The sequence below is a fragment of the Cheilinus undulatus genome, linkage group 5 (assembly GCF_018320785.1).
Source record: "Cheilinus undulatus linkage group 5, ASM1832078v1, whole genome shotgun sequence".
Taxonomy (NCBI): domain Eukaryota; kingdom Metazoa; phylum Chordata; class Actinopteri; order Labriformes; family Labridae; genus Cheilinus; species Cheilinus undulatus.
In genome coordinates, this window is record NC_054869.1 from 34,326,470 (window position 1) to 34,351,037 (window position 24,568).

The 24,568-nt window shown below is 37.5% G+C and overlaps 2 protein-coding genes across 3 annotated transcripts in view; both read left to right on the forward strand.

The window, feature by feature from the left end:
• The first annotated feature begins 2,224 nt into the window (after positions 1 to 2,224).
• On the forward strand, positions 2,225 to 21,792 carry ap3s1 (adaptor related protein complex 3 subunit sigma 1). Its single transcript, XM_041788245.1, has 6 exons — positions 2,225 to 2,566; positions 13,256 to 13,347; positions 14,040 to 14,151; positions 14,236 to 14,307; positions 15,802 to 15,909; positions 21,018 to 21,792. Exons 1-6 carry the CDS (start codon positions 2,498 to 2,500, stop codon positions 21,144 to 21,146), a joined length of 582 nt encoding a protein of 193 aa, XP_041644179.1. The 5' UTR covers positions 2,225 to 2,497; the 3' UTR covers positions 21,147 to 21,792.
• A 1,473-nt stretch (positions 21,793 to 23,265) lies between these two features.
• commd10 (COMM domain containing 10) overlaps positions 23,266 to 24,568 on the forward strand; it is a 106,215-nt gene continuing 104,912 nt past the window's right edge. For both annotated transcript variants that reach the window (XM_041787957.1, XM_041787956.1), the window contains exon 1: positions 23,266 to 23,394. In XM_041787957.1, the coding sequence (XP_041643891.1) occupies positions 23,366 to 23,394 (29 nt within the window). In that variant the 5' untranslated portion in view covers positions 23,266 to 23,365. The remainder of the gene's footprint in view (positions 23,395 to 24,568) is intronic.

A 24,568-nucleotide genomic window follows, 5' to 3' on the forward strand; every position in this document is an offset into this window, starting at 1 on the left:
TTTCAAAAGGTGCTATATAAATAAAATTATTATCATTATTAGTAATAAGTAGGGGTTGGGTTTAGTGGAAGGGGTTAGGATTGTATTGGGACAGAGTCAGTCTCTCCAAAGTCTCCAGAAGCAACAACAACACTTGGTATCAACATGGTTTAAACATTGAGTTTCTCAGTTCTAACATATTTTATATAATCTTAAAACTATAAATCCATTCCCAGAAACTTTTGCGCCTGTTCTCACGGTGCACTGTGTCTAAAGCTAGTAGTTTACCAAAATCCATAAACTTGAGTGAATTATAGTTTTGTTTATCCGTCAATTATAGCTCACATCAGTAAGCCAGGGCTTTGACACTGTGTGTGAAACATGTGCTAAGTGGAAAAATAACTCTGAGACAAACTTACATAAAATCAAAAACAGAGAGGCTGAAGGAGAGATGCTCCTGCTGATAACGATTACATATGCATGGCATTAAATGCTTGTCCTTCTTTTCCGGGAAAACGTTCCCCCCTGGACAATAAAGCATATCTTATCTTGTCTTATTTTATCTTATCATATCATGCCTTAAGATCATCTTCACTGTGTTTTTTGGTTACTGTGTGTTAGGCAGTCCAGCTCTTTTAAGTACAGGGTAATGTCAGTGATTCATAGTATTTTTATAATAATGCCTGTTGGAAAATTTTGAGTTACTTAGTTCTTGATCATTCTACACACACATTCAAAGAGGCCCTGTGGACATGGACTGCAGATATGGGCCCGCTGCTTTGCAACTTGGCACTTGAACCAGCAACCCTCTACAGTTCTTAATCCCTTACTGAACCCCAGCTGCCACCTTAAATGCAGCATAATTCACATTAAAATAGAAAGGAAGCACCCAGTTTTCCTCCTTTCCTTCGGGGGTATTTATATAATGATAAAAGACATCTTGTCTTTGAAACCTGTATCATTCAACAATAAGCAATGAGCCACAAACTGCAGGGTACAGACAAAGCAGATCTACAGATCTAAACAACATTTATAATGCAACAATAGATGTCAAAGGTTCAACTTTAACTAAAACAGACTGGCACATGTTTCCATCAGAGACATGGGCAACTGTCTGAATATCACTGGATAACAGATCAGGATTCTGAGCAGCTAAACCTCTGATCTCTACATGTGTCTGCAGCCTTTAAACATGTGTCAGTCTGTCTGGGGAAAATCCTCCCTGATGGAGGGAATAATTCAGGCTTTCATGTTTGCCATGAACATAAAAAGTGGAAAATGTTTCTTACATCAGAGGCTGTGGTGAGTTTTCCTCTCAGCTGCCACATCATCAGTGCCAGACAATCTGTTGCTCCACCTTGTGGCTAAAGATTTTACCTGAGTTTTAACTTGTATTTCTTTCTTTTTTTTTTTTTTTTTTTCTGGCAAAAATTATATCCAAAAGTGAGGGAAAATCAAACCTGTTTCTGATGTCCAACTTTCCTCAAATAGTAGGTTGTAAATATGCATGTGTCTCTTAAAAAAAGGATAAATGCTTATTTTCAAAACATTGCAAAGAAGATATAAGAAGTTAGAATAAATCTAACAAAAAGATACTTCTTGTTGTGTTGTTGACAGCACTTTTAGAGTATTTATGCTTGCTTGGAGTTTACTGTAAATGCAGAAAATGCAATTAGGCTTATCTAAGTACTGGCTTTTAGGTATAATACATATTTATTCAATGCTCATTGGTCAAAGTCAAACTAAGCATAACAATAGTGGATTGTCATAGAAAATGAAATGATTAATCTCCCCCTCTGTTCTTTTGTTGCATTATTTCGGTTTTTAAACTTTTTCAACTAAGTGTGACTGACTTCCTTTTGGATAAAGACCTCCTTTAATTTTGAAAGAAGACAAAAGGATTGAATAAAGATTATGGCATGAAGTCGGCCATAGAAAAATACCTATATAATTATATAGGATATTATATTTATGATGTTTGTTTTTCCTAATATGAAATACAGAAACAATTGAAACAGGAAAAGGAAACAGCAAGACAGTACACTACATTTAGGACCCTGTATAAAACGAAAAAAATAATCTCTGTTAAAACACCAAGTACTGTTCCAAAGATGACAACATTCAGACTAAGTAAACAAGATATATTTTGGTCGGGCGCCACTGCGTGGATTATTTGCGTAATACTCTTTGAATTAGAGATAAATAAATCTCTTTTCCTTCCGTCTGTGACAGAGGACGGCAGAGGTTTGAGCCATCGCGGCTGCTGTAGCGGCAGGAGGAGCAGCAGGAGGAGGAGAGCATGACTGGTCCCTTTGACGTGGAAATATTTCCGTAACGAGACGATGGACGAGTAGCAGCAGCGTGTAGCTCGAAGCTATTCCACATTAACCTTATACCGAGACGCGGGATTTTAGTCCAGATCCTGGACTGGTCTGGGTTCACGGGAGTGACCGGACAACAGTCTGTGACAGGCTGAAGCCTTCGTATCCCCCCGCCTCCCTCCCGCTCAGCTACAATCATGATTAAAGCCATTTTAATATTCAACAACCATGGGAAACCGAGGCTGTCCAAATTCTACGAACATTATGTGAGTAACGTGGCATTTTAGTGTTTGTAGTTCATAGTCTAGTTCCCACAAAGGTTATTTTGTGTGATTGAATGGGGAAATGAAAAAGTACATTGTGAAATGTCAAGCTTTAGCTTCTAAAATACTTTCCTTAATGTTTTCCAGTGTAGCTGTAGCTCAGTCTTGATGCATTGTATGTATTAAAAGCATTAATGCGCTGTTCAAACAGTTTGAATGGGAGGGCGTGTATGTACTTCCCTGTGCTGTTGTTTCTAACTGTTCTGCTGTATAAGATGTCAGCCTGCTGTCCTTTCTTTAAAATATGAATAATTAAACGCGTGCAAGCCGAAGCCTGGCTATCACATTCACGGACCAGCCTGTTCTAACACGGTTGTACCTGGTTTTCTTCGTCTGTCAGGTTAAATCCAGCTGTGCTAATGAATCCAGTGTAAGTTCGGTGTGTGTTTGTGTCACATGACTTTAATGACGCCCTTGTGAGAAGCTCGTGCTTACACCAACCCTTCGTTAGCAATGCTTCAATTAGCCTTTTTGTCTTTATAAGTCAGTGTGTCGTTTCTCTTGCTGTTGTGGTAGGAAACCACAAGAATGTGCTCCATGCAGGTAGCAAGCTTATGCAATATCCTCTGCTGGCCAAGCTGTGTTCGCTTGTACTCATAATAATTGGATTTATATCTCAAGGTTGGCTGCCTGCCCCTTCTTTAATAATACAATAGCAAGGTGCCCTAACCAGGAAGCAACCAAATTGATTAACCAAAAAGGTGAAACTAGTGTATTAACTCAAAAGGGGATTGACAAAAATTAAGGCTCTTTTTATTTCTTACTGTCATTTTTCCTGCCAAAGTTAAAATAAACTAATCTTAAACTGTGCAAACTAATAACACCAAACTGATCATGACTAGTCAGTGTTTTTACCACTGCAGTCTTTCTGAAAAGAGGAAAAAATGATGAAGTGCACTATTAGGATTCTGGTGAAGGGCTGGTGATATGGAACAAAAATCATATATTCATATTTTTATGTTGATACACTCTATATATCTCAATATGAGTATTATTTCTTCAAATGAAAAACAAATGGTTAACATAGGACTACAATCGCAAACACAAAATGATTTTAATAAAAATTAAACTATATTAAAACTTGTTTAATACCACAGTAACAAAAGTAGGATTCATAGACATTCAGTATTGGGTAATTTTTCATTTTTAATCATCAAAATTACAGATAGACTTTCACACAAAGTGTGAATGATTGGTTCTCCATTAGTCCAGCATCAGGACCCAGTGCAACCTTTTAAACTGCAAATTGCAACCCAAATGTCCTAAATATTTCAATCATAACCAGATGTTTTAATGACAAAAGGGGCAGTTTGGACTTGAGATGGAACAAAACATGAATAAACAAAGAAATGGAGACATGTCCTTACCCAGGCTATTAAATGGGAGGCTCTGGGATGAGAGCAGGCCCCCAAAGTCTTTTTAGTGTCCCTTTAAGTAGACTATTTATACTTAAAGATGTTTTTTAATGATCTAAGTTAATTGTATTTGTATTAGCATCAGTCACATTTATTTCCCAGACCCACATCATAATGGGCCCCAAAGACAAACTGTGCTCTAGGGTACAGCTAGTGGGGGTTCTAGTAAAATATACACTGAAAGACTTTGGCTTCTTAGAAAGCACATTTTAGCATCTGTGAACAAGTCCTTGTGAGGACATAAGCCAGTAAATAAGACAAAAAGTCTGTTCCGCTAAAAGCAGATGCAGAGAACAGAGAGTTCAACAGCAAATGAAAACTGTTTTTGCAAGGCCCTGTCCTTACTCTGCAATGGGTGCATATTGGTGTGCAAGGACTACAGCTTGAGAAGGCATTTCAAGACAACTCGTGCTAATTCTGACACTACTTGTCTCTGATTTTTGTAGCTAGAATATTTTGGGGCAGACCTCGTGTTATAGATTAAGACATGACAACCCTTTTTTGGTTTGTACAGAACAAGAGAGAGCTAAATCAGGGTCACTACAGGTGGCATGGATTTTACATTTGAAGATCTAACTTGGATGTTGAGTGACCATCTATAAAGTATTTGGTGCACATTTAATAAGTGAACTAGTTGAGAAAACACCTGATATTAGGTTTCTTAAATAATGTAGGGTGTATACCAAGTGAACAGATTTAAATGAGCCAATGTTTTCTTTTGACTCAACTTGAATAGTTGCCACAACTTCTTTGACAACTAAATGGCCACATGAAGTATTAAATCGGGTCTCTCAACTAAAAAAAAAAGATGTGAAACTTTTTACTTAACCATCTTACATTGGGTCCTCATATCCTATTTTACAGTGACCGAAAAGAAAAAGCCATTAACAATTGCAAAGACCATCTAGGTGTGTATTCTTCTGTCCGTTTAAGAGGTTGTAGCAGATGAGATGATCCGAAACAGCTTGTTGGATTGATTGGAGCTATGAAAGTTACAACACATGCTGTATGTCTTGCAAAATCTTTCAGGCCCCTCATATGGGCCCCCATTCCAAACTAATTGAACAGCCCTGTCATAGACTTTTTGCCACATTTTTTCCCAGGCACACATCCATGACCCACTGAGAATGGCTTCTCGACCCGCTTTTGGGTCCCAACCCACCAGTTGGTAATCAAGGGTGTAAATTATGCAAAACAGTGACAGAGGCTTTGTTTTTCTAGTTTTGTTTAATTTTTATTTTTTTGTACTCTTTTTGTTAAACAGGGTGGAACTAGTGAGGCGAAAGGACCAGGGGAAACCCTTGTGAAGTATGCAGGAGTTTGACTGCAATATTTGACAATTGAAGTGGACTTATGTTTTGTTTTTGTGGTATTAGACAGGCATCAATATCATACTTCTAAATGAGATAAAATCACAATTCCCCATTTAGACTAAATATTTCAAACAGATTATCTTGTCTTCAGTAAGCTCATTACTGTCTTACCATAAACAATCTATTGACTGAGCGTACAGCCTGACATATTCTTTTTCAACCAAAATAACATTGACGATATTGATGTTAACAATGCTGTTGCACCCTTTATCTTGTTTGAAAATGTATCAGTATGTATTTATACTTTGATCTAATGGCCAGCTCCACATCAGACTCAACATGATTGTCTCGATTTCGACAGGATGAATCTGATAGCAGTCATTTGGGAGAGGACATAGTTTCATGGTGGGGAAATTCATTTAAATTATATATGTCATTAAACATGCTATACAGGGAGAACACACAGACGCACATGTACAAACAGGGTCCTATATAAGGGCATGCACAGCTAAAGAGATGTCAGAGTGACAGGCAGTACATCAAAAAGCAGGAACTGAAGTTTCAGCCCCTCACAGACCCAAGTCTATACCTTGTTTCATACTTTAATCAGCCACCCTCTGGTTTCCTAACCCAAGCCCCTACAGACTGACAACCCCCCATTTACAGACTGAAGTGAAATAACAGGATTAGTTATCTGTGACCATTAGCCAGATCCTGGGCCAATCAGTTCAATACCCTGATTACATACATGTGCTAGGTCATGCATCGTCGGCTATTTTGTTTAGAAAAAGCAGCCACAGTGGCTGTATTAAAGGAGCTATGGTGTCAGCTACATTTACAAGTAGTCACATAATATTTCATCCCAGTCTCTTCCACACAGACATGTAGCCCAACAATGGTATCGTATTGCTGCTCTTTTTCAACAGGCACCTGGTATTGGTAATATAGGGCAGAATAAAACATATACATGCATGCCTTAAACAGGTTCAGAGCTTATTGAGGGAAATTGCCAAAATGTTAGAATTTAGTTAAAAAAAAAAGTCACATATGAAACCTGTAGGATCAACCTGAATTGGTCTTTTGACTTTGCCAGAAAACAATTTAGGATGATTTCATATGGCAGTTAAAACATGAGAAAGCTAATGTATAAATAGTACTATCTTCACTGTGCTGTTGTACAAATCAATGTGTTTCAATATCACACTTAAATCTGCACTTTAGTCAGGACCACTTTGTCAAGAAACACATAGTTTGCAGTTATTCATATCTTAATTTTTATTTGAAGCTATTATTACATATTTATTGCCATTATTTATATTTGGCAGTATTGTTGTTCTGGGATCCCCCTGCCCCTCCTCGAGTCTTCATGGAAAGTACCAAGCAGAAACAGCACACGTTCCTGCTTTTGAGCAGAGCAGGCATCATTGACGACAGAATCACGTTAGATGTAGCATAATGGAGGAGCTGGGGTGGAGGAGGGTTGAAAAAGCATCTTGCAGAGGGAGCAGCAAAGAGAAGCAGGCACAAGGAGCTTGATTATGGCGGCATGAGTGCTTTTAGCCAATAGGAGGCGTAGCAAAAATCAGCTGGAGGTAAGCTGATGAGGGCTTATGTGAGATCAGCTGATCTCAAAGAAATGGTAACGCTTGACACTGTGGCCTGCCTGAGCTATTGCTATATGCTCAGCTTGTAATATGAGTTTACTTTGAATTGACGTGTAATGATATGATCATTATCATGGGCTTAGAACAGCATATTTCTTGTATGATATGCTACAATGAGAATATGTATTTGATGGCCAACTGATATTTAAGGCAGCAATCAGTTTAATAATTAAACATCTAAAAATACTGACAAATGTCCAGCTGTAGCAGAAGTTCATGCCTTATGAGCACTTTTTTGTTTTACCAGCAGCAAAAAAACACAGCATAATTAAATGTATATATTTTTACTGTAAAAATAGAAGTAGGGCAAAGAGAAACAGCAAATCAAGACATATTGGAAGGAAAACTCTTCAATTTTGTGCTTAACAAAAACTTCATGTCCACATTGTTGTATTATTTTATTTTATACATGTCCCAGCATCCACTTACAGAGATGGACCAGGATGTATTTGTATTTGAGGAGGATAAACTAAATTTGATGGGATTATAAGAAGGCTATGTGGATTGTGGACTTACCATCTGTTGTATTAAAAGCTGAGGTGTCTGCTTACTGGCTGCCTGGATATAATATTTCACACAAGCTTCTGGCTGCAAATTTAACTTTAGTGTTCAGGTATTTTAGGTTCCTTTATTTATAAGTGGTAGTTTGGTGCAAATAAGTGATAGCTTGTGCCTGAGGCTTATCAGCCTCTGTAGTATTTGTTATAACCGGTTGAGTGGCTCACAAACAACTCTGTAATCTAGCGTGTGAGGAACCCTGAGTGACATATGCGCAAACACGAGTTCACACAAAGTAAACGCGCCTATTATCGATCATCTCTCTCCTGTCACCAGTGGGAAGAAACACCTGGTTGTACAAACCAGAAAAATAAGGCTTTTCTACTGAGGTAATGCAATTTCCTCCTACTGGAATTTCATTTAGGACAAATTTCCCCCAAAGTTTTCACATAAAACTACAACAGTAAGTCAATAGTAGTACAAATGATCAGACAGGACAGGAAAACAGGTTTAAAAAAGCCCTGGGAGGACATGCATACATACATACATTTTATTTTGCTCAGTTTTTAGCACATTATACTAGCACTGAGAAATTAGCACACTATATTGGAATAACAAACTTTGTTAACCCAAGATAAGGAGGTAAGTAAGTCAAGATCTCAAGAAAACAATTTGAATGTACTTGTTGTTGAACCACTAGTCCACGCTACTGTTGGTTATTGTATTGCATAAATTTATTTTTAAAAAAAGTAACCATTTGAGAGGTGAAAAAATTTCAATTTCCCCATAAAGTACTTGAATAATATCACAGAGTGGAAACACATGATGAGTATGATATGTCATATGAATGTTTATGGTTTGTACCCAGGGTCCAAAACTAACTTTTTCACTTACCAGCTAGGCTGACTGGTAAGTGAAATTTTTTACCAGCCAGGCTAGCCAACCAAATAAAAAATGCTTTTAAGTATTGTAATTTGCTATCAGTATTATTTAAAATGTCATATGTTTCTTGTATGGGAATCTCAATCAATATCTTAATAGTATGCACCAATACTAGCAATAATGTATGCTAAAATATGAATAACTGTTTCAGAAGTTAAGTGTAATATTTGGGCTAATAAATTCTGTAGTATTCTTGCCACAGTGCAAAAAGAATCTTTCAGTAAGGAACTTTACCTGAATCACTGACTTCAGTCTCCTTTGGACAGTTGAGACAATACAGAACATTAATTTTTCTTCAGCAGAATATTCCAGCCATGATCTATTAGCTGGCCATCTCTCCAAGAAATGCCTGCTAGCTGCCGGTGGATGAGACTGGGGGATGGTGGGAGCAGGAGCAGCAGCAGCAGCAGCAGCAGCAGCAGCAACAACATTAACCTCTGTCTTTTGGTCGCCGGTCGTTAAAATCTCAGCCTCAGCAGGTTCTTTTGGTTTAGGTTTTTTTTTTTTTTTTTCTTTTTTTTTTTTTTGTGTGGGAGGCTCTACAATACCTGGCCAGCATCGCCACGTGATACTATTTTCCTACTTCTTCTTATTCTTCATTTTTCGTACTACTTCTACGAGCAAGGAGGTACGGGTACAGTAACAACCAGCTATCCACCTCGGCGCGCTGTGAATGATGTCATAACTGATGCACTTTCGTGACGAAGATCGTCTCGGCCTGAAATACACATTACTCTGCCAGGAAACCTGCCGATACCAGCATCGTTCTCCAGTAACAAAAAGATGACATTTTAGCTGGTAAAAAAAAAAAAACTCACCAGAGTGGCAATTGGTCTTTAAAATTTACCAGCCAGAGACAAAATCTACTCGTAATTGGCGATTGTTAGTTTTGGACCCTGCTTGTACCTTTACCCTTAGGCCACCTATATACACTGTAACAGGGGTGTCCAAACTTTTTCCACTGAGGACCACATACAGAACTATATAAGGACATTGGGGCCACTTTTATATCCACAAGATGAGGTATATGACATTGATTAGGTCAGAAGCAGAATAAAAGAGTAGCTGGGGTGGAGGAGGGTTGCAAGACCAGCTTGCAGAGAGTGCAGCAGAGCGTGGCCAGGCAAGAGAAGTTTATATAAAGCAGCAATAGAGTGATCGGCCAATAGCGTGTTTACAGTGGCTGATGACGGCTTGTGTGAAATCAGTTGACTGGGGCAGAGCTTGACTTTATAGCCTGCCAGAACTAACACTACATGCTCGATTTGATGGCTGACAAGGCAAATAGACCGTCATTTTCAGGTTTTCTGGGCCACCAATCAGATTTTAGGAAGCGCGGTTTGCCCCTTGCTGCCACTGGCTCAGCATTTAAATGTTCTTTGCATTTAACTTTAAAACATCTCCGTCTCGTAATGTTCCATGATTATTTCATAGCGTGGTGAATGTGCAGGTCTCAACTTGTCCACGAGAGCATTTTGGAGTTGTTGGATTGTGTATTTGATGAGTTTGATGAGGGAAAGCAAAAAATACCATCTGCTAACATAGCGTTAGTGGTGCAGCTAGTATATCGGTCCCCCCAGATCTAGAAACAGCTTGCACCGACAACTAAAGGAAATTAACCTATTACTAAGACTGCAGGAATTATGGCAATGGGCGAATTTGCCAAAATGTTGAAGTATCCCTTTAAGATTCCCCCACACTGGAGATAAGGGGCCTAGCCCAAACATTGAAAACAGCCCCGTACCATTACCCCTCCTCCACCAAACTTCACAGTTGGCCAAATGCAGTCAGGCAGGTAACATTCTCCTGGCATCCCCAAACCAAGACTTGCTCATCTGACTGCCAAACAGAGAAGTATAGCTAACTTTGTCACTCTACAGAAAACGTTTCCACTGCTCTACAGTCCACTGTCAGTGTGCTTTACACCACTCCATCCGACACTTGGAATTGTACTTGGTGATACATCTACTCGGCTGTGAAAACCCATTCCATTAATCTCCAGCCACACAGGTTTTGTGCTTAAATTAATGCTAGTGGAAGTTCAGAACTCTTCAGTTACTGAATTAGCAGAGCGCTGAGGACTTTGACACACCATGCACCATGCACCATGCTTAGCAGTCATAGACCTCATGCTGTGATTTTCCGCTTTGTGGTTGAGTTGTTGTTTTTCCTTAACTCTTCCACTTTCTGCTACTATTTACTGTTAAGTGGAATATCCATCAGGGATGAAATTTCACAAAGGTACAAAGGGGGCATCCATCACAGTACCATGTTGGAAATCCCTGAGCTCTTCAGAAAGACCCATTTTGTATCACAGCTGTGAGCGAATGGAGACTGCATGGCTAAGGGCTTGATTTCATACACCTGTGGCAACAAGTCTGATTGAAACACCTGAGTTCAATAATTAACAGGTGTGGCCAAATACTTTTGTCCATGTAGTGTACTTTGAATTTACATATAATTTACTCACTCCCAAAATAAACTCTGGACATAAAAGACTCAACTTTTGAAAAAAAATTTTTTGAGATTTATTTTTGGGCATTTTTGTGCCTTTATTTGATAGATGAGGACAGTGGATACAGTCGGAAACAGGGACGAGAGCAGGGGAGAGACATGTGGTAAAGGGCCTCAGGCCAGTTTCGAACCCAGGCCGTCCGCATACGTGGGGCGCGCCTTTAACCACTAGGTCACCTGCCCCCCAAAAGACCCAAATTTTTAACAAATTTAAAGAAAGTTACAGCAGGGTTCCTGTGTATTAAAAAAATCTCAACAAGTCTGTTACATTACTAAAATTTAAGGTCATAAAATATCTTTCTATGTTTTATTTTTAACCATGAGAGGTATTTAATTTGACAGTTTCTAGAAGCTTAACAAAGCCACACTGTAAAGTAAGAGTAACATGATTTACTATTCTTTTGCTTGTTGTTAACAAGTAAATGTATGGCATTTACTGTAGCCACTGGGTAATCAACTACATTGGTACAAGGGCCAGCTTTTTTCTTACAGACTTTAAAATATACCTAAGTATATAGAAATTTAGTTCTAATAAACTTATTATTTTTGTAAATATTTTTATTTTCTTTCAAAATGCATGTAATTTAAGCCTTGAAAAGTTAGGTCAGTCCCAATTAGCTAGGCTGTAGCTTGCCACAAGGGGGCGATTGAGATATCTTAGCTACATATTCCTGGACTGTCAAGTTGTCCAATAGTGGGTGTGACGCTAATGCTGTGTCGAGATTGGTGAAAATCCCCTGTAGGAAACAGATCTTCTGTTTTGATTCTCAGACAGATAAAAAGGTTCTTAAAGGCCTGAGGTGGAAAGTTGGCTTTGAAAACCACAGCTTTAACCAAGAGTGGATGGATTAGTATGAATTTATCATGCTAACTTACAGAAAGGTTTTAGCTGGATTTGTTTAATCTCCACCAGTTTTCAGCTGCTAAGTTTACAACCAAGCAAGGAAGGCTTTATTTGCCAGTGGTATCTCATATTCCTAGTAAAATATTCCCGGATAATTGCTTACAGGTTTATTTCAATAAAACTCATCAAACTAAAAGTCATTCCTTATTGAACAGTTTTAATCTCTACCCTAAATATGACAACATATTTTTCCTCCATTACATTTTCTGAATTTAATAATCTTCTAGGGGCCGGATGGGAAGCTGTTGGAGGCCTGATGTGGTCCTTGGTCTGACTGGTGATGTAACTGTACTATGGCAATATTTTAAATTCATATTCATGAACTACCAATGACAGGAAAGGAGAAGTTGGGAAATGATAGCTCGAGGAAAGTAGACTTGAAGCTGAAAATCCTGGGAATTGGCAGGGGCTTGGTGGGATTTTGATAACTGGAATCAAAATCATTGCAACCCAAATCAAACTAGAAAAGTGTAGACACAACATGGCATATAAAATGCATTAACTTTCTTTGTTTGGGTCCTGAAATAGATTAAAAACAGTCTCAAATTTTATTTTATGCAGTAACCCTGTGTGGGATCAAGATTAAGTCCATCATCCCATCATGTTATAAAGATGTTGCTGTTAGAGAAATGTTGCTGTTGTTAGAGTCTGTATCAGTAAACTGTGAGTAACCCAGCAGTCCACATGACTGAGTTAACCTTCCAGCCAGCTGCCTTTTCTCTCCTTGTGCGCATTGACCTGTTATCACCCTGAGAGGACATTAGCACCCCTCGGTGAGGCTGACTCAGTGTTACAGCTGCATACAACAATACTTGTACCACTGATGTTTTTTTGGCTGAGGGTTTTACAGAGATGAAAAATGCAAGATTGCTTTAACTGCTTTCTCCTGGATTTTGATACATTTTTCTACTCAACAGTGTTTGCTGCTTAAAGACTAAAACAACTCGGTGGAGTAGCTGAAGGAAACTTGTCCCTCTATTAGCCCAGCAAATCTTAAAGTCCACTCTTTAAGTCCTTTAGGATGTCCAAGCTTCAAATCAAGCCTCGGGATATTTGACGTTTCAAATAGAATCTCATCCATTAGCAAACAAAAAAAAAGCCTGCCTCACTTTAGCCCACACAATGGAATCATTGCCTCTGTAGCCTGTGGTCACTGGTGTATGTTTAAACATGACAATGGAAAGGGTTAGTGGTTACAAATGGTCTTTTTAAAGCAGACCCATAAAGGGAAGGAGAGAAGAACCCCTAATTTACCTGCCAACCAAGAGCTCCTGCTAGATGTAATGACAAGTCTCACTGGAAGTGATTAAGAACACAAACATGCCATTATTTACCCTCATGCCTTTGTTTAAGCAGCTCTGTTTCTTCATTAAATCCTGCAGAGTGAAGACACAGAGCAACAGATCATCAGGGAAACCTTCCACTTGGTGTCGAAAAGAGACGAGAACGTGTGTAATTTCCTTGAAGGTGGCATGTAAGTTCTCTAAATGTAAATGTTTAAGAAGCAGGGAAACATCTCTAAAGTAAAAATGTACAACATGTACTGATGAAGCATCACTGGATTTTATTTCACGCTACAGGAAAGCTTAGAGAGATTTTATGAATGACGATCAGTAGTAACAGTGTTCATTTATTATTCATGAATGAGGAACAGACTGAGGTGTTGGTTTACTCCTCCGCCTACACTACTGTTGCAACATCTCTGTCTAAAAGGGTTGTGTGATACAAAGGCTGTATGGTTATGAAATATTAAATTGTAAAGTTCATTAAGGATTTAGACTATTAAAGAGTAGGAGTATATCAGCATTTGTGTCATACCTCCTTTTATCTTCTTTTAATTTATCTGTCTGTGTGTAAAGCACTTTGTGCTACATTTTCTTGTATGAAAAGTGCTATATAAATAAAGTTTGATTGATTGATTGATTGATCAGCCACAGGTTCGCAACTCCTTTTGAGTGATTGCACATGTAAAAGAGGTTTACAAAAACACTTCCTGAGGCCTTTTTGATTAGAAAACATGGCACTTTTCCTTTCCCAACACAGATACCCTGGGTTAAATTTATTCTGTCTTCACATGCATGTACCCATGCCCATGGCACATTTAAAGATATATCACATATCTGTACATAAGATAAGGTACAAGTGTAATGTTTCTCTGTGTTTCAGGCTGATTGGAGGATCAGACTATAAGCTGATCTACAGACACTACGCCACGCTCTACTTTGTGTTCTGTGTGGACTCCTCAGAGAGTGAACTAGGAATTTTAGACTTAATCCAGGTAAACAAAGGAATGACTTGGTGTTTTGTGTGAAGTTTGTGCCTTATTGTTGTTTCTTTTATATCAAAATCTTTTCATTCACAGGTTTTCGTGGAAACGTTGGACAAATGCTTCGAGAATGTCTGTGAACTTGACTTGATTTTCCATGTAGACAAGGTAAGATAAACCTTTAAATGTTTGTAACCCCTTTGTGATGATTTACGTTTTTCTAACACTGCTACGGTGTTTCATCTAAAACATGGAACCTAGCCTTTTTTGCAAATATAAACCTGTTACATTCTCTCTGAGTCATTATTGCTCCATATTATTGTCATGCTTATCTGATGAATCCAGTAGTGATTTTTTAAAGATTTTGACTTCCCAAATTTGAAGTTGACCAATTTGCAAAGTCATATGACATGACCTTGCCATTGCCACATATTTGATGGTAAATGCCATTCTAGCAATACAATTTCTTAAAAGTTGGTTGTAAACATGCAGCCATGTAGAGTTATAGAGCTTATCACTGAGAGTTTATTTACTAAATAATTACTAATTCTAATTTTTGATCATCAATTATTTTCTTCCACCAAACCGCCAACTCTATCAACCTTATAATCTCAATCATGCAGATTTGTTGCTTTCTGTGTGTAATTTGACAGTAGCCAGTCAAAATAGTCATTAATTTCAGGTTTCTGCATAACAAATGAAGCAAACTGGGTGGCAGGTAGCCTAGTGGTTGTGTCTGTTTCCTCTATGTACAAGGGTTTTTGTTGTCAAAACAGCCGGGGTTCAAAATTAACCCATTGCTCTTTTCCCGTTATTTACTACTCCTTTTTTCTTGCTGTTTCCAAATCTTTCCAAAGTCCTTTGTCTCCAACAGAAGATGTAAAGTCCCAAAAATTAATCTTAAAGAAATCCACAAATTAAACAGATTTAATGATGAGAAACACAACTTGCTTTTTATTGCATTTATATGTCCATTTATGCATATGTTTCCTTTGGTTAGGACAATAAACTGCGACTTTGAAGAGTAATCTTAAGTGATTAAAGAACTAAGTTTAAATTTTAAAAAAGACCTTCAAAAGACCTTTGTATAATCCACTTAATAACTGCTTTATCATGGTTTTAGTCAATATCTGCAAATCTATTTTTAAATAAGAGATTTTTTACAGGGCAGAAGAAGTGACCAGTTAGATAACCTTTGATCTGTTTTCATGATCAAACATGAGAGAAAACATTGGCACTCTAGGAGTCTGACACCAAAAGAAGTGATGAAGAAGAAAAAATCCAAATTTTGCTGTCAGCTCTCGTTTTCCCTATTAGTGCATATCTAATCATAATACACAGATTCTATGATAATTGTTAATTTGCAAACCATTTTTATGGCTGACATTTGGTATCAGTGTGGCCAATTAACTTCATAACCTCATCTGTTTAGAGGGCTATATTTTCAAATTAAAATATTGCCATTTGTCACTGGTGATTCAATAGATTTATCACACAAGCCAGGACAATGGTGTATTATTGCACTGATATTTTCTCCTACCCCTGATACATGCTAAAGTTAAGATATTAGCTGTTCAGTCAATGTAGATGCACTGTGAGCTACATTAAAACCACTGTATAAGTTTACTACTATAAAACATGCTTCATGTGTTATTTTTTCAGGTGCACAACATCCTTGCAGAGATGGTAATGGGCGGGATGGTCCTGGAAACCAACATGAACGAAATCATCACACAGGTGGATGCCCAGAACAAGATGGAGAAGTCTGAGGTAAGCTTGACCCGGCTCACTCTCTCCATGTACGTATGTATGACTTGACTTTACCTCCATACTCTCTGAGGTATCGTGTACAGTATGCAGGCATGTGTGTATGCTGCACCCTGCATGCTTCTCTCCGGGGATCTTGTGGATGCTCCCTACCTACTCTTGAGTGTTTGTGCCCTTTTTTTCGGCCTCTCCTCTCGCTGCTGCTCTGCTCTCCACACAGGTCGAGACTCAACATATCCTCTCCTGTATCCCTTAGTAAAAATATATCATAGTAATCACTTTAGTTGCTATTATGGAGACTTAACTGTACCACTGTCTGGTGCATTTCTGACCATTAAATCACTCAAACACCATCTCATATATGATCATAGATTTGTTGTATTTATGAAACATGTTGATTTACTTACATTCTGGAGGAAATGTGATTTTTACACACTGTTAATGTTAGAGTAAACACTCCTTATGATGTGTTTTGTAACATCTAAGAGTGTCTTCTTAAATATATGCTCTACTAAAGGACATTGCTTTGCTTCCCATGCAGCTTCTGCAGCATTTAAATATTCAATTAGACAGTTTAAATTCGACAGACAGCCAGAGACAATTAAAGCAATCATTTCAGTTTTGTAAAATGCTGACTTGAAGTTTGATAGTCCTAACCCTAAATTGTTTTACTGGTATAGGCTTTTTTTCAAGTTCAGTAGAATTTTTTTCCTGGGTGTGCAACAATTATTTTGTCAAGTTTTCTCCTGGCTGACATTTTATGTTTGCTCTAACATTTGAATTATCAAAAGTTTTAGCCTTAACAAGCACTTGTTGTAATGACCTGACTTGCATTTTGTGCTTTTAATGAGACAGAATCTTCTTTTTGGATTGATGTTCTGTAAGCAGAGTCGTTTACTGTTCTACAATCATCAGAGCTGCTCTGTCTTTCCCTCTTGGACCTACCCTAGACCACAGTGTATCTGTGCGTTACACTCTGATACTGATTCACAATGACATTGTCCATTTATAGGGCAATCTCTGGGGAACAAGGAATGACCTGTTCTCCTTCCAAATGGCACTGATTAATGGCATTACCCCTCTCTCATCAAACTCTTTCTATTAATGTCTTGATTTTTTTGCTGTAAATTTAATCCTGAGAGGCTCTGTAGGTCATTTTTCTTCAAAGATGTGGTCTATGATAGGTCCTATCACTTTTTTTCTGTGGAGATAAACTGTAATTACTTTAATCTGCTTTAACATTCCTCATTCCTCTTTTTCCTGACTCTGTCTAGTTCTTTCCATTCTTCTCTCTCTCTCTCTTTACAGACGTTTATCTTTCAGTCTACCAGGCAGGACAGGTAGACACAGGTACTGCTAAATTTACAACCAAGTACTTCAACCGAAATTAAAGCTGACCTCCCCCATAAGTCTCCATACGGCCCCCCATGTAATAATAAACTGATGTCACTAACATATAGTAGGAATCTTTCTCAGCAGACCCAGAAATGATTCTAGTACACTTGAAAATTTACAGAAAATAAAAATTTTGAAATATGCTCATTCAATTTCCTGCACTGAGTTCCACAATAGAGTAAATCTCACTAACAAATCTGTGTGATAGATTCTGTAAGCTAGTACCAGCGTCTTTTAAGCTAAGCTTTGCTTTGCATAAAGAGAAGTAACTAGAGGAAACACCTAACTAGGCTCCATACAAAAGTGCCAACTAGCACTTTTAAAGCTCTGTCACAATAGTTTGTTTCAAAGAAAACTGAAGGTGATATAATTAGTTTTTCCCTGTCTCTCTTCAGTTGTCCAATCAAATAAAGGCAAACAACTAAGAAGAAACTATAAAAAGGAAACATGATTTGATTTTTTTCATCAGAAAACGCAACTTACAAATATTCAGCACAGAGCTATGAAGAACACCACTGTCCACAAGGGGCACCGAAATCTACACAGCAAATACTCCTGACAGGAGCTTCAACTTCGAAATAAAAAGTCTGGGTTCAGCTCTTACTTGGACAAAAAATACACTCAAAATACTATTTTGAACTCCTGAAAATTTTAATGACAGTTTTCCTCTTTTTTGACATTCATATAGCAAACATCTTAGTTTGCTAACAGTTTAGCTTTTCAAGCCCCTGTAAGGACCTTTTAGTTTATGCAGTTTGGTGTCCCATATGGTCAAAGCTGAAAATTTGTTTAATGTGAAAATCAGAGATTTTTTTCTTAGGCCATATCATCCAGTCCTACTAATAACTATAACCTTTTCCTTTAAGGTCTCGTCCTGTCCACATGTCTCAAACCAGCACTAAAAACCCTGCTTTGTAAATCATGTTTACCTTAGCACTGATATCCCTTACAGACAAGAAATAGAGAACTGCTCCAACCTACTAGACAATTAAACCACTGATGTGTGTTACACTGCTTACACAAGGTTTGGTTTAAAACCACACTATAATAGACCAGCACAGTAGGTCTTTAGACTACCCACTGTTTGGGAAAACCTATCTTTAGTCTGAATAGAGACCTACGTGCTGGGTCAGCATTCCTCTCAGTTAAAGCCACGGTCATCTGTCCATCTGACACAAGTCTCCTTGATTCTTGGCAGAGAGGGGGATGCCTGTAAGACAAACGGTCTATTGATTAAACCTTGTGAAAGTGGATAAATCTACATTCCCCACATACTTTATGGGAGTCATCTTGTTCGAGGGTTAACAAGGCTACTCATGAACGGATACTTCTCTGTATTTTTTAAGCCTCTGGGTCATTTTTGGGTCTTTCTGCTAAAGATTTAGTTGGGGGGAGGGATCTCTAACAGCAGTGATTCTCAACTGTCTGGCCACACTTGAGTTTAAAATAATGCCCAGCCATTCCCTTTATGCAAATTTCCCTTATTATTCAAACTACCAAAACTACCTGGAAGCTTTAAAACTACATTAGTCATTTGAACTTTCACATTGAGATTCATTCTGTTAGAGAGAAGTGCCTCCCCTTTCCTGAGAATAGATTTACCATTATAGTTTAGTGCTATAGGTGTAAAGCAACCTCATGCCATCAGTAGTTAAAACTATAGACATATACATAAATGGCACACTACTCCTACTTCTCTATTCTCACAATATGTGTTAAAGGGATATTTCAGTATTTTTTAAGTTGGGTTGTATAAGGTACTCGGTGAAGTAGGGGCATTAGCCTACAGTGATTTCAGGGTGTGTTGCCCCTTTAGGAATGACATGCTTGGGGAAGCTAGGCTAAACAGCGCTATAGAAAGGTACAGGTGCTCTGTGTAATTTAGCGAGTTTGAGGTAATAATGGGCCAATAAACAGTGTTGGGTCAACTGTATGTTACATCAACATTTTTACAAGTGTTTTAGATTTCACCCAGCAAGCCTCTGTGTTTAGCACTATTTTGCAGTGTAAACTTCGGCTACAAGCTAAAAATTGGTTTTTCCAATTTTTCTCTGGAAAGTTGAAGAAGGTTTGTAAAATACCAGCATTCAGAAAGGCAGGGAACTCTGGATGGAGAGTAGCGCAGGCTGCAGGCGTCTGTGAGGCACTATCCTTTATCAGAAATGTCCTGAAGAAGTGATGATCCATTCATGACAGCAGTAGCTCTCCGTGTTTGTGGGTATGGGCGGGATCTCTGCTGCTAACCAGTATCCAATCAGGTTTCTTTCCTCTCTCTTTCTTCCTGCTGTCTCTTCATCGGCAGAAGTTGTTCCTCTGCGTAGTCTTGGTCATAAAAGTATCCCCTTGTTTCCAGAGTAAACATGTGCCATCATCATTTTAATTTTGTTTTAAATTTCTTGTTTTTTCTTGTTGTTGTCTCTAAAAAAAGCGAGGAAACCAAACAGCTGACCAGACTTGCTGAAGCGGAAGATCATGTTCCTTGTAGCCGAAGCTTGCATTGCAAAATAGTGCCAAACACAGGGGCTTTCTGGGTGATGAATAAAACACTTCACAACATTTCTATGTGACGTACAGTTGAGCCGACACTGTTGTTTTTAGCCCATTTGACCTAAAATTCACTAAATTACATAGGCATTGGTACCCGCTGTATAGCCTAGCTTCCCCAAGCATGTCACACTTAACCACACACTGAGATCCCTGGAGGCTAATGCCTCATACAAACCAACTTAAAAAAACAGAAATATCCCTTTAATGCAGTTAAAATAGCTCAAATCTGTACAGAAGTAATTCCACCTTTTACGAGCACCAGAATTAAAAATTTTGATAATGATATTAGTAAAAATCAAACTATTTTACTACTTTGATACCACGGCACAAATCGGAAGTCCAAGGCACCCAATACTTGCAGAGAAATCCAACAAATTGTCGTTACAATGTGTTAGTGCACTTATGGCAATGTGTAGGAGTTTTCTTGCAAGTTTTGATGGATTAATTTCCCTCTTAAGCAACAATCTTTTGAGATGATGTCAATTTTTTTCAGGCTTTGGTATCTTTGATCTTATAGTATATTAAAATTGTGGAGAATATATTATTAAAACACGTGGTATTGAAAAGTAAAATCTCTTAACATGAAGCACAGCATTACCTGTAATATAACACCCAATACTACCCTAACATGGATTTTTTAAATCTGACTCACACGATCTATCTATCCAACTATCATTTCCGTCTTCACATCCAAGTCCATTTTTCTGCTTTATTCGATTCTCTTCTCGCATTTTACCCAAATCGGTCCTCAAGAGTCCGGTGGGTTCACTTTCCGAGCGATGCTGCCTTTTGTCCATTTACTGAATGCCCGGTACTTCTCAGTACGTCAGAGTTAGTGAATGGTCGAGTTCAGTATGTCCTCTCACAGTTGATTCATAATTGGCTCTGGTTGTGGTGTAAATCATGTTGAAACCAAATAATGCATGTGCATATGAAGCTATGAAGGCATCTGAATGTACATGTGCACATATTGTCCGTCTCAGTAGCTGTCTCTGCTTCTGCATTTTGTCAGCAGTTCTCTGTCTTAGTACTCTGTTTAGCGCTGTGTCTGTGCGTGTATGTATGTGTAGGTCCAGTGTTCAGTGTTACATGTGCTGTCATACAACACACGCTACAACAAACTACTGATTTGTGTCTTATCAACCCATGTGTGTGTTTTGTGTGTGTAGGCGGGTATTGCAGGAGCGCCTGCTCGTGCCGTGTCAGCTGTAAAGAACATGAACCTCCCGGAAATGCCCAGAAACATCAACATTGGTGACATCAGCATAAAAGTGCCAAATTTACCTTCCTTCAAATAGTGGCAGCAACAGATCCTGAGCCTGCAGATGTCAGCCAATGTTTACCATGATGCAATCTGTTTACCAAAACCTCAGATTACTTAATTTTATCAAAGTATACCTCCTGAAGGTACTGTGTGATTTGACACTCCCTGTTCTGGTGTTTTCTCTTTGTTTTTCCTATTAAAGAAAAGAATGTTTTACTTGTTTTTTGTCTGTTTGTTTTCTGGAAGGAAAAATGAAGTATTTATTTATCACTGGTACATTCCCTCTGCCTCACTGGAGGTTGGCCCTTGATGTTAAGCTGCTACAGCGCAGATCTGTGACAGTTTGTAACTGAAATCATTTCACCAACTCAAGTGTTTTAAGCAGGAAGTAAAGGCAGATTGGTTTGGTTTTTCCAGACCAGAAAAATCAATCAATGAAGAAACAAGATCGAAGCATTTGTGATAGTGAATTGAAGCAGGTCTGCTAAAGTATTGACAGTCATATATCACAACCTGTTTGTAAAATCAGTGCAAACAATAAAGAATATTATAATATTGTAGATATGCTTTGTGACAGAAAGATGGATATATATGCTGAAATTATTTTTCTTTTTCTTGTTTGTATGCAAAATATTTTTCAATGATTTATCATGTCTTATTAAACAATTCTCTTAATTTTATTCTGTGCATGACTTTTTTTCTTGTTTTTTTTTTCCAACATAATAAACTGCCGAAACTCAAACTTTGTAATTGTCTTTTTTCATGATAATTTAATCCTGTATAATCAACATGTAAATCATTCACCTTTCCTGTACAGGCCAGCTGGAACAGTCTGGCCATGTGCCAGGAGGCCAGTTAGGTTTGTATGCCTAACGATACTGAAGTCAAGTATATGAGTCGACTTCTTTTTCAAAAGTCAAACAATACAAATGTGCCAAGAAATCAAATCCGAGGTGACATTACACTCAAAGCAGCAACAAAAGTGAGCATCAAACAATAAAGGTTCACAAACAAAGCAAAATACTTATTATTTTATCATTAAAATACATGAGCTAGAACTCCAATTAACTATTTTGCTACTGATGCATCATCTAAAGCCCATTGGTAGAGGGCTTCTTATAAACTCAACATAATTTTATAGGTTATAATGCATTTCTGCAGATTTAACTCCAAAGCAGTACATAAAGTTGAAAAACTTTAAACATCTTGAGCAGTAAACTAACAAATTATTGCACTTTGGGGCATATTGAGTGTTTTTTACAGATAATAATCTAAACTGAGTTCATATTTAAGTTGTAATGTAGTCAGTTGTTTCCACCATCTCTTTAGAAAATTATCCTGATTCTTCTTTAACCTATGCAGTTATTGAGATAATCCTTAATCCTTATTTACAGAGGGAAAATTCAGTTATTGCAGCAACACAGAGACGAACAATACGTATTCATCGGATGATCAATTATCTCAATCTATAGCTGTACAGTATGTCGATTTTGCAATAAGTTTGCAGCCAAGAATTTGAAATAAAAAACTACATTGATTTTTTTAATAATTAACCATTTAGGAATTATGATTGTTGGAACTTAAACGAGTTTAATATATGACGATTCAAGATTAACAAATTTTCACTTCCAAGACATACCCTACAGCACACATGGAAGCCAAATGCTGTTTTCCCCCCAAATCACAGTCATACTCACAGGATATATCAAAGATCAACGCCAGACACACGCCAGTTAAAATATTATATGTGGCAAATAATAACCGGTTATATTTAAAAACAGAATCGAAATTTAAAAATATAATAAAAAATGTATTAAATAAAGGAATTTACGTTTCAAAGCCTATTTAAACCCGTGATAGGCCCTTTGATATCCCACTTTTTTTTCATGCTGTTTGTCCATTGTGTATTCCGTAGCTCATATATTTTATGCGCTGCTTTTACGCAACGTGAGCGTTAAACAGATGAATGTTGACAGCTGCAGCAAGGTTAATCTATTGGTAACAGAGTTGTGCTGGATTCTGTTGGGGTTCTTTTTTTAAAAAAAAAAAATAGTTTTTGAGTTTTAATCGTTGACTTCTTTCAAAAGAAACTTGTCTTTTACACACTCCACTCCTGCACATTCTCGCGCAGCTTTGACTGTCACATGACTCGTCTCGTGACAACAGGAAGTAGAAATACGAAGTGTGAAGATGCTGCTGGAGCTTTGAGGCTTTAAGTCTTCTTATATCATTGACATTAAACAAAACGCAACAATGGCTTCAATAATTAAAGAAACGCAAAGGTGGGCAGGTCTTTATTTACTCTATACAGACAAAGGACACTTCCGGTTACGTTTAGCAGCCCATAGCTTAGAGGAACGAAGACATCCTGAAAGTGATCGATAATGTGATTTTATATGCATTTATGGACATTAGCACTGACTGTTGCATGACCAATGTTACTGATTACTAGATTCGATTCCATATTTTTCCTTATTCATCAGTTATAGAGAGGAAAAGATTTTACTCTAATCTCTCATCCTCAGTTCCAACGACCTGACAGGTAGAGGTGAATTAAACATATTTTATTGAAGCAAACTCCCGAGTATAGACGAGTAAAGTAGCTTGACCTCAGTGCTTCAGTTAAATATTGAGCTATTCGAGCATTTCCTGGACTTAGTGTCATACTTTACTGTATCACTATAATCTCAAACAGATGATTTGCAGTTTCTTCAATCTGCAGTTTTTTTTATTTACAGCTGATTTTATAGAAAGTCTTTGCTCAATTTAAGCATGACTTCAAAAATACAGCAGCTATGACTCTTGCAAATAACTTCAAATGCACTATGATGAGGGACAATGATACCTTGCAATATTATTAAACTTGATTAAAATATGTACAGTTTAAATCAGTTTGACAAATATACATTTTCTTATCAATCCAAATTTTACTTACAACCTCAAAATTAAAATGTATTTCTTATATTTATAGAAAATATGAATTTCTATGATATTTTGCATGTTGATAATCTGAAAATGGAAATAAAGAATCGTGTTTATTCATAAATTGCCCTTAGTCTCTCTGTAAAAGCTAGCAAACCTTAAAAAATGTTGATAAAATTTATAGTTGACATCATAATTATGATTTGTGAAATGAGTTTATTATTACACGACAAAATTATCAGAGCTAATTCAACTCCCATAGTATTAAATGTAACATTTTCCCAGGGTTTATAGAATTCTCACTGATTCTGAGTTAAATTAACACTTTAGAAAATGCTTCTATTTTAACTGTTATGTGGTGTTAATTTTCAGCACTTACATTGCTGTTTTTACTCATTAAAGTGTACATTCAACATAAAATTGTATTTTTCTCTTTCACTGCGGGTGTAAATTTGAGGTATTTACAGTTTTGATTATTGACAAAATTGCAATGCACTTTCTCATTTATTAAAGATTGCCAACTTGCATTTAACA

Coding starts and splice junctions, on each gene's coding strand:
- ap3s1 (XM_041788245.1), top strand. CDS start 2,498: ATGATTAAAGCCATTTTAATATTCAACAACCATGGGAAACCGAGGCTG. Junction 13,348..14,039: donor AATTTCCTTGAAGGTGGCAT/GTAAGTTCTCTA, acceptor TCTGTGTTTCAG/GCTGATTGGAGGATCAGACT. Junction 14,308..15,801: donor TGATTTTCCATGTAGACAAG/GTAAGATAAACC, acceptor TTATTTTTTCAG/GTGCACAACATCCTTGCAGA.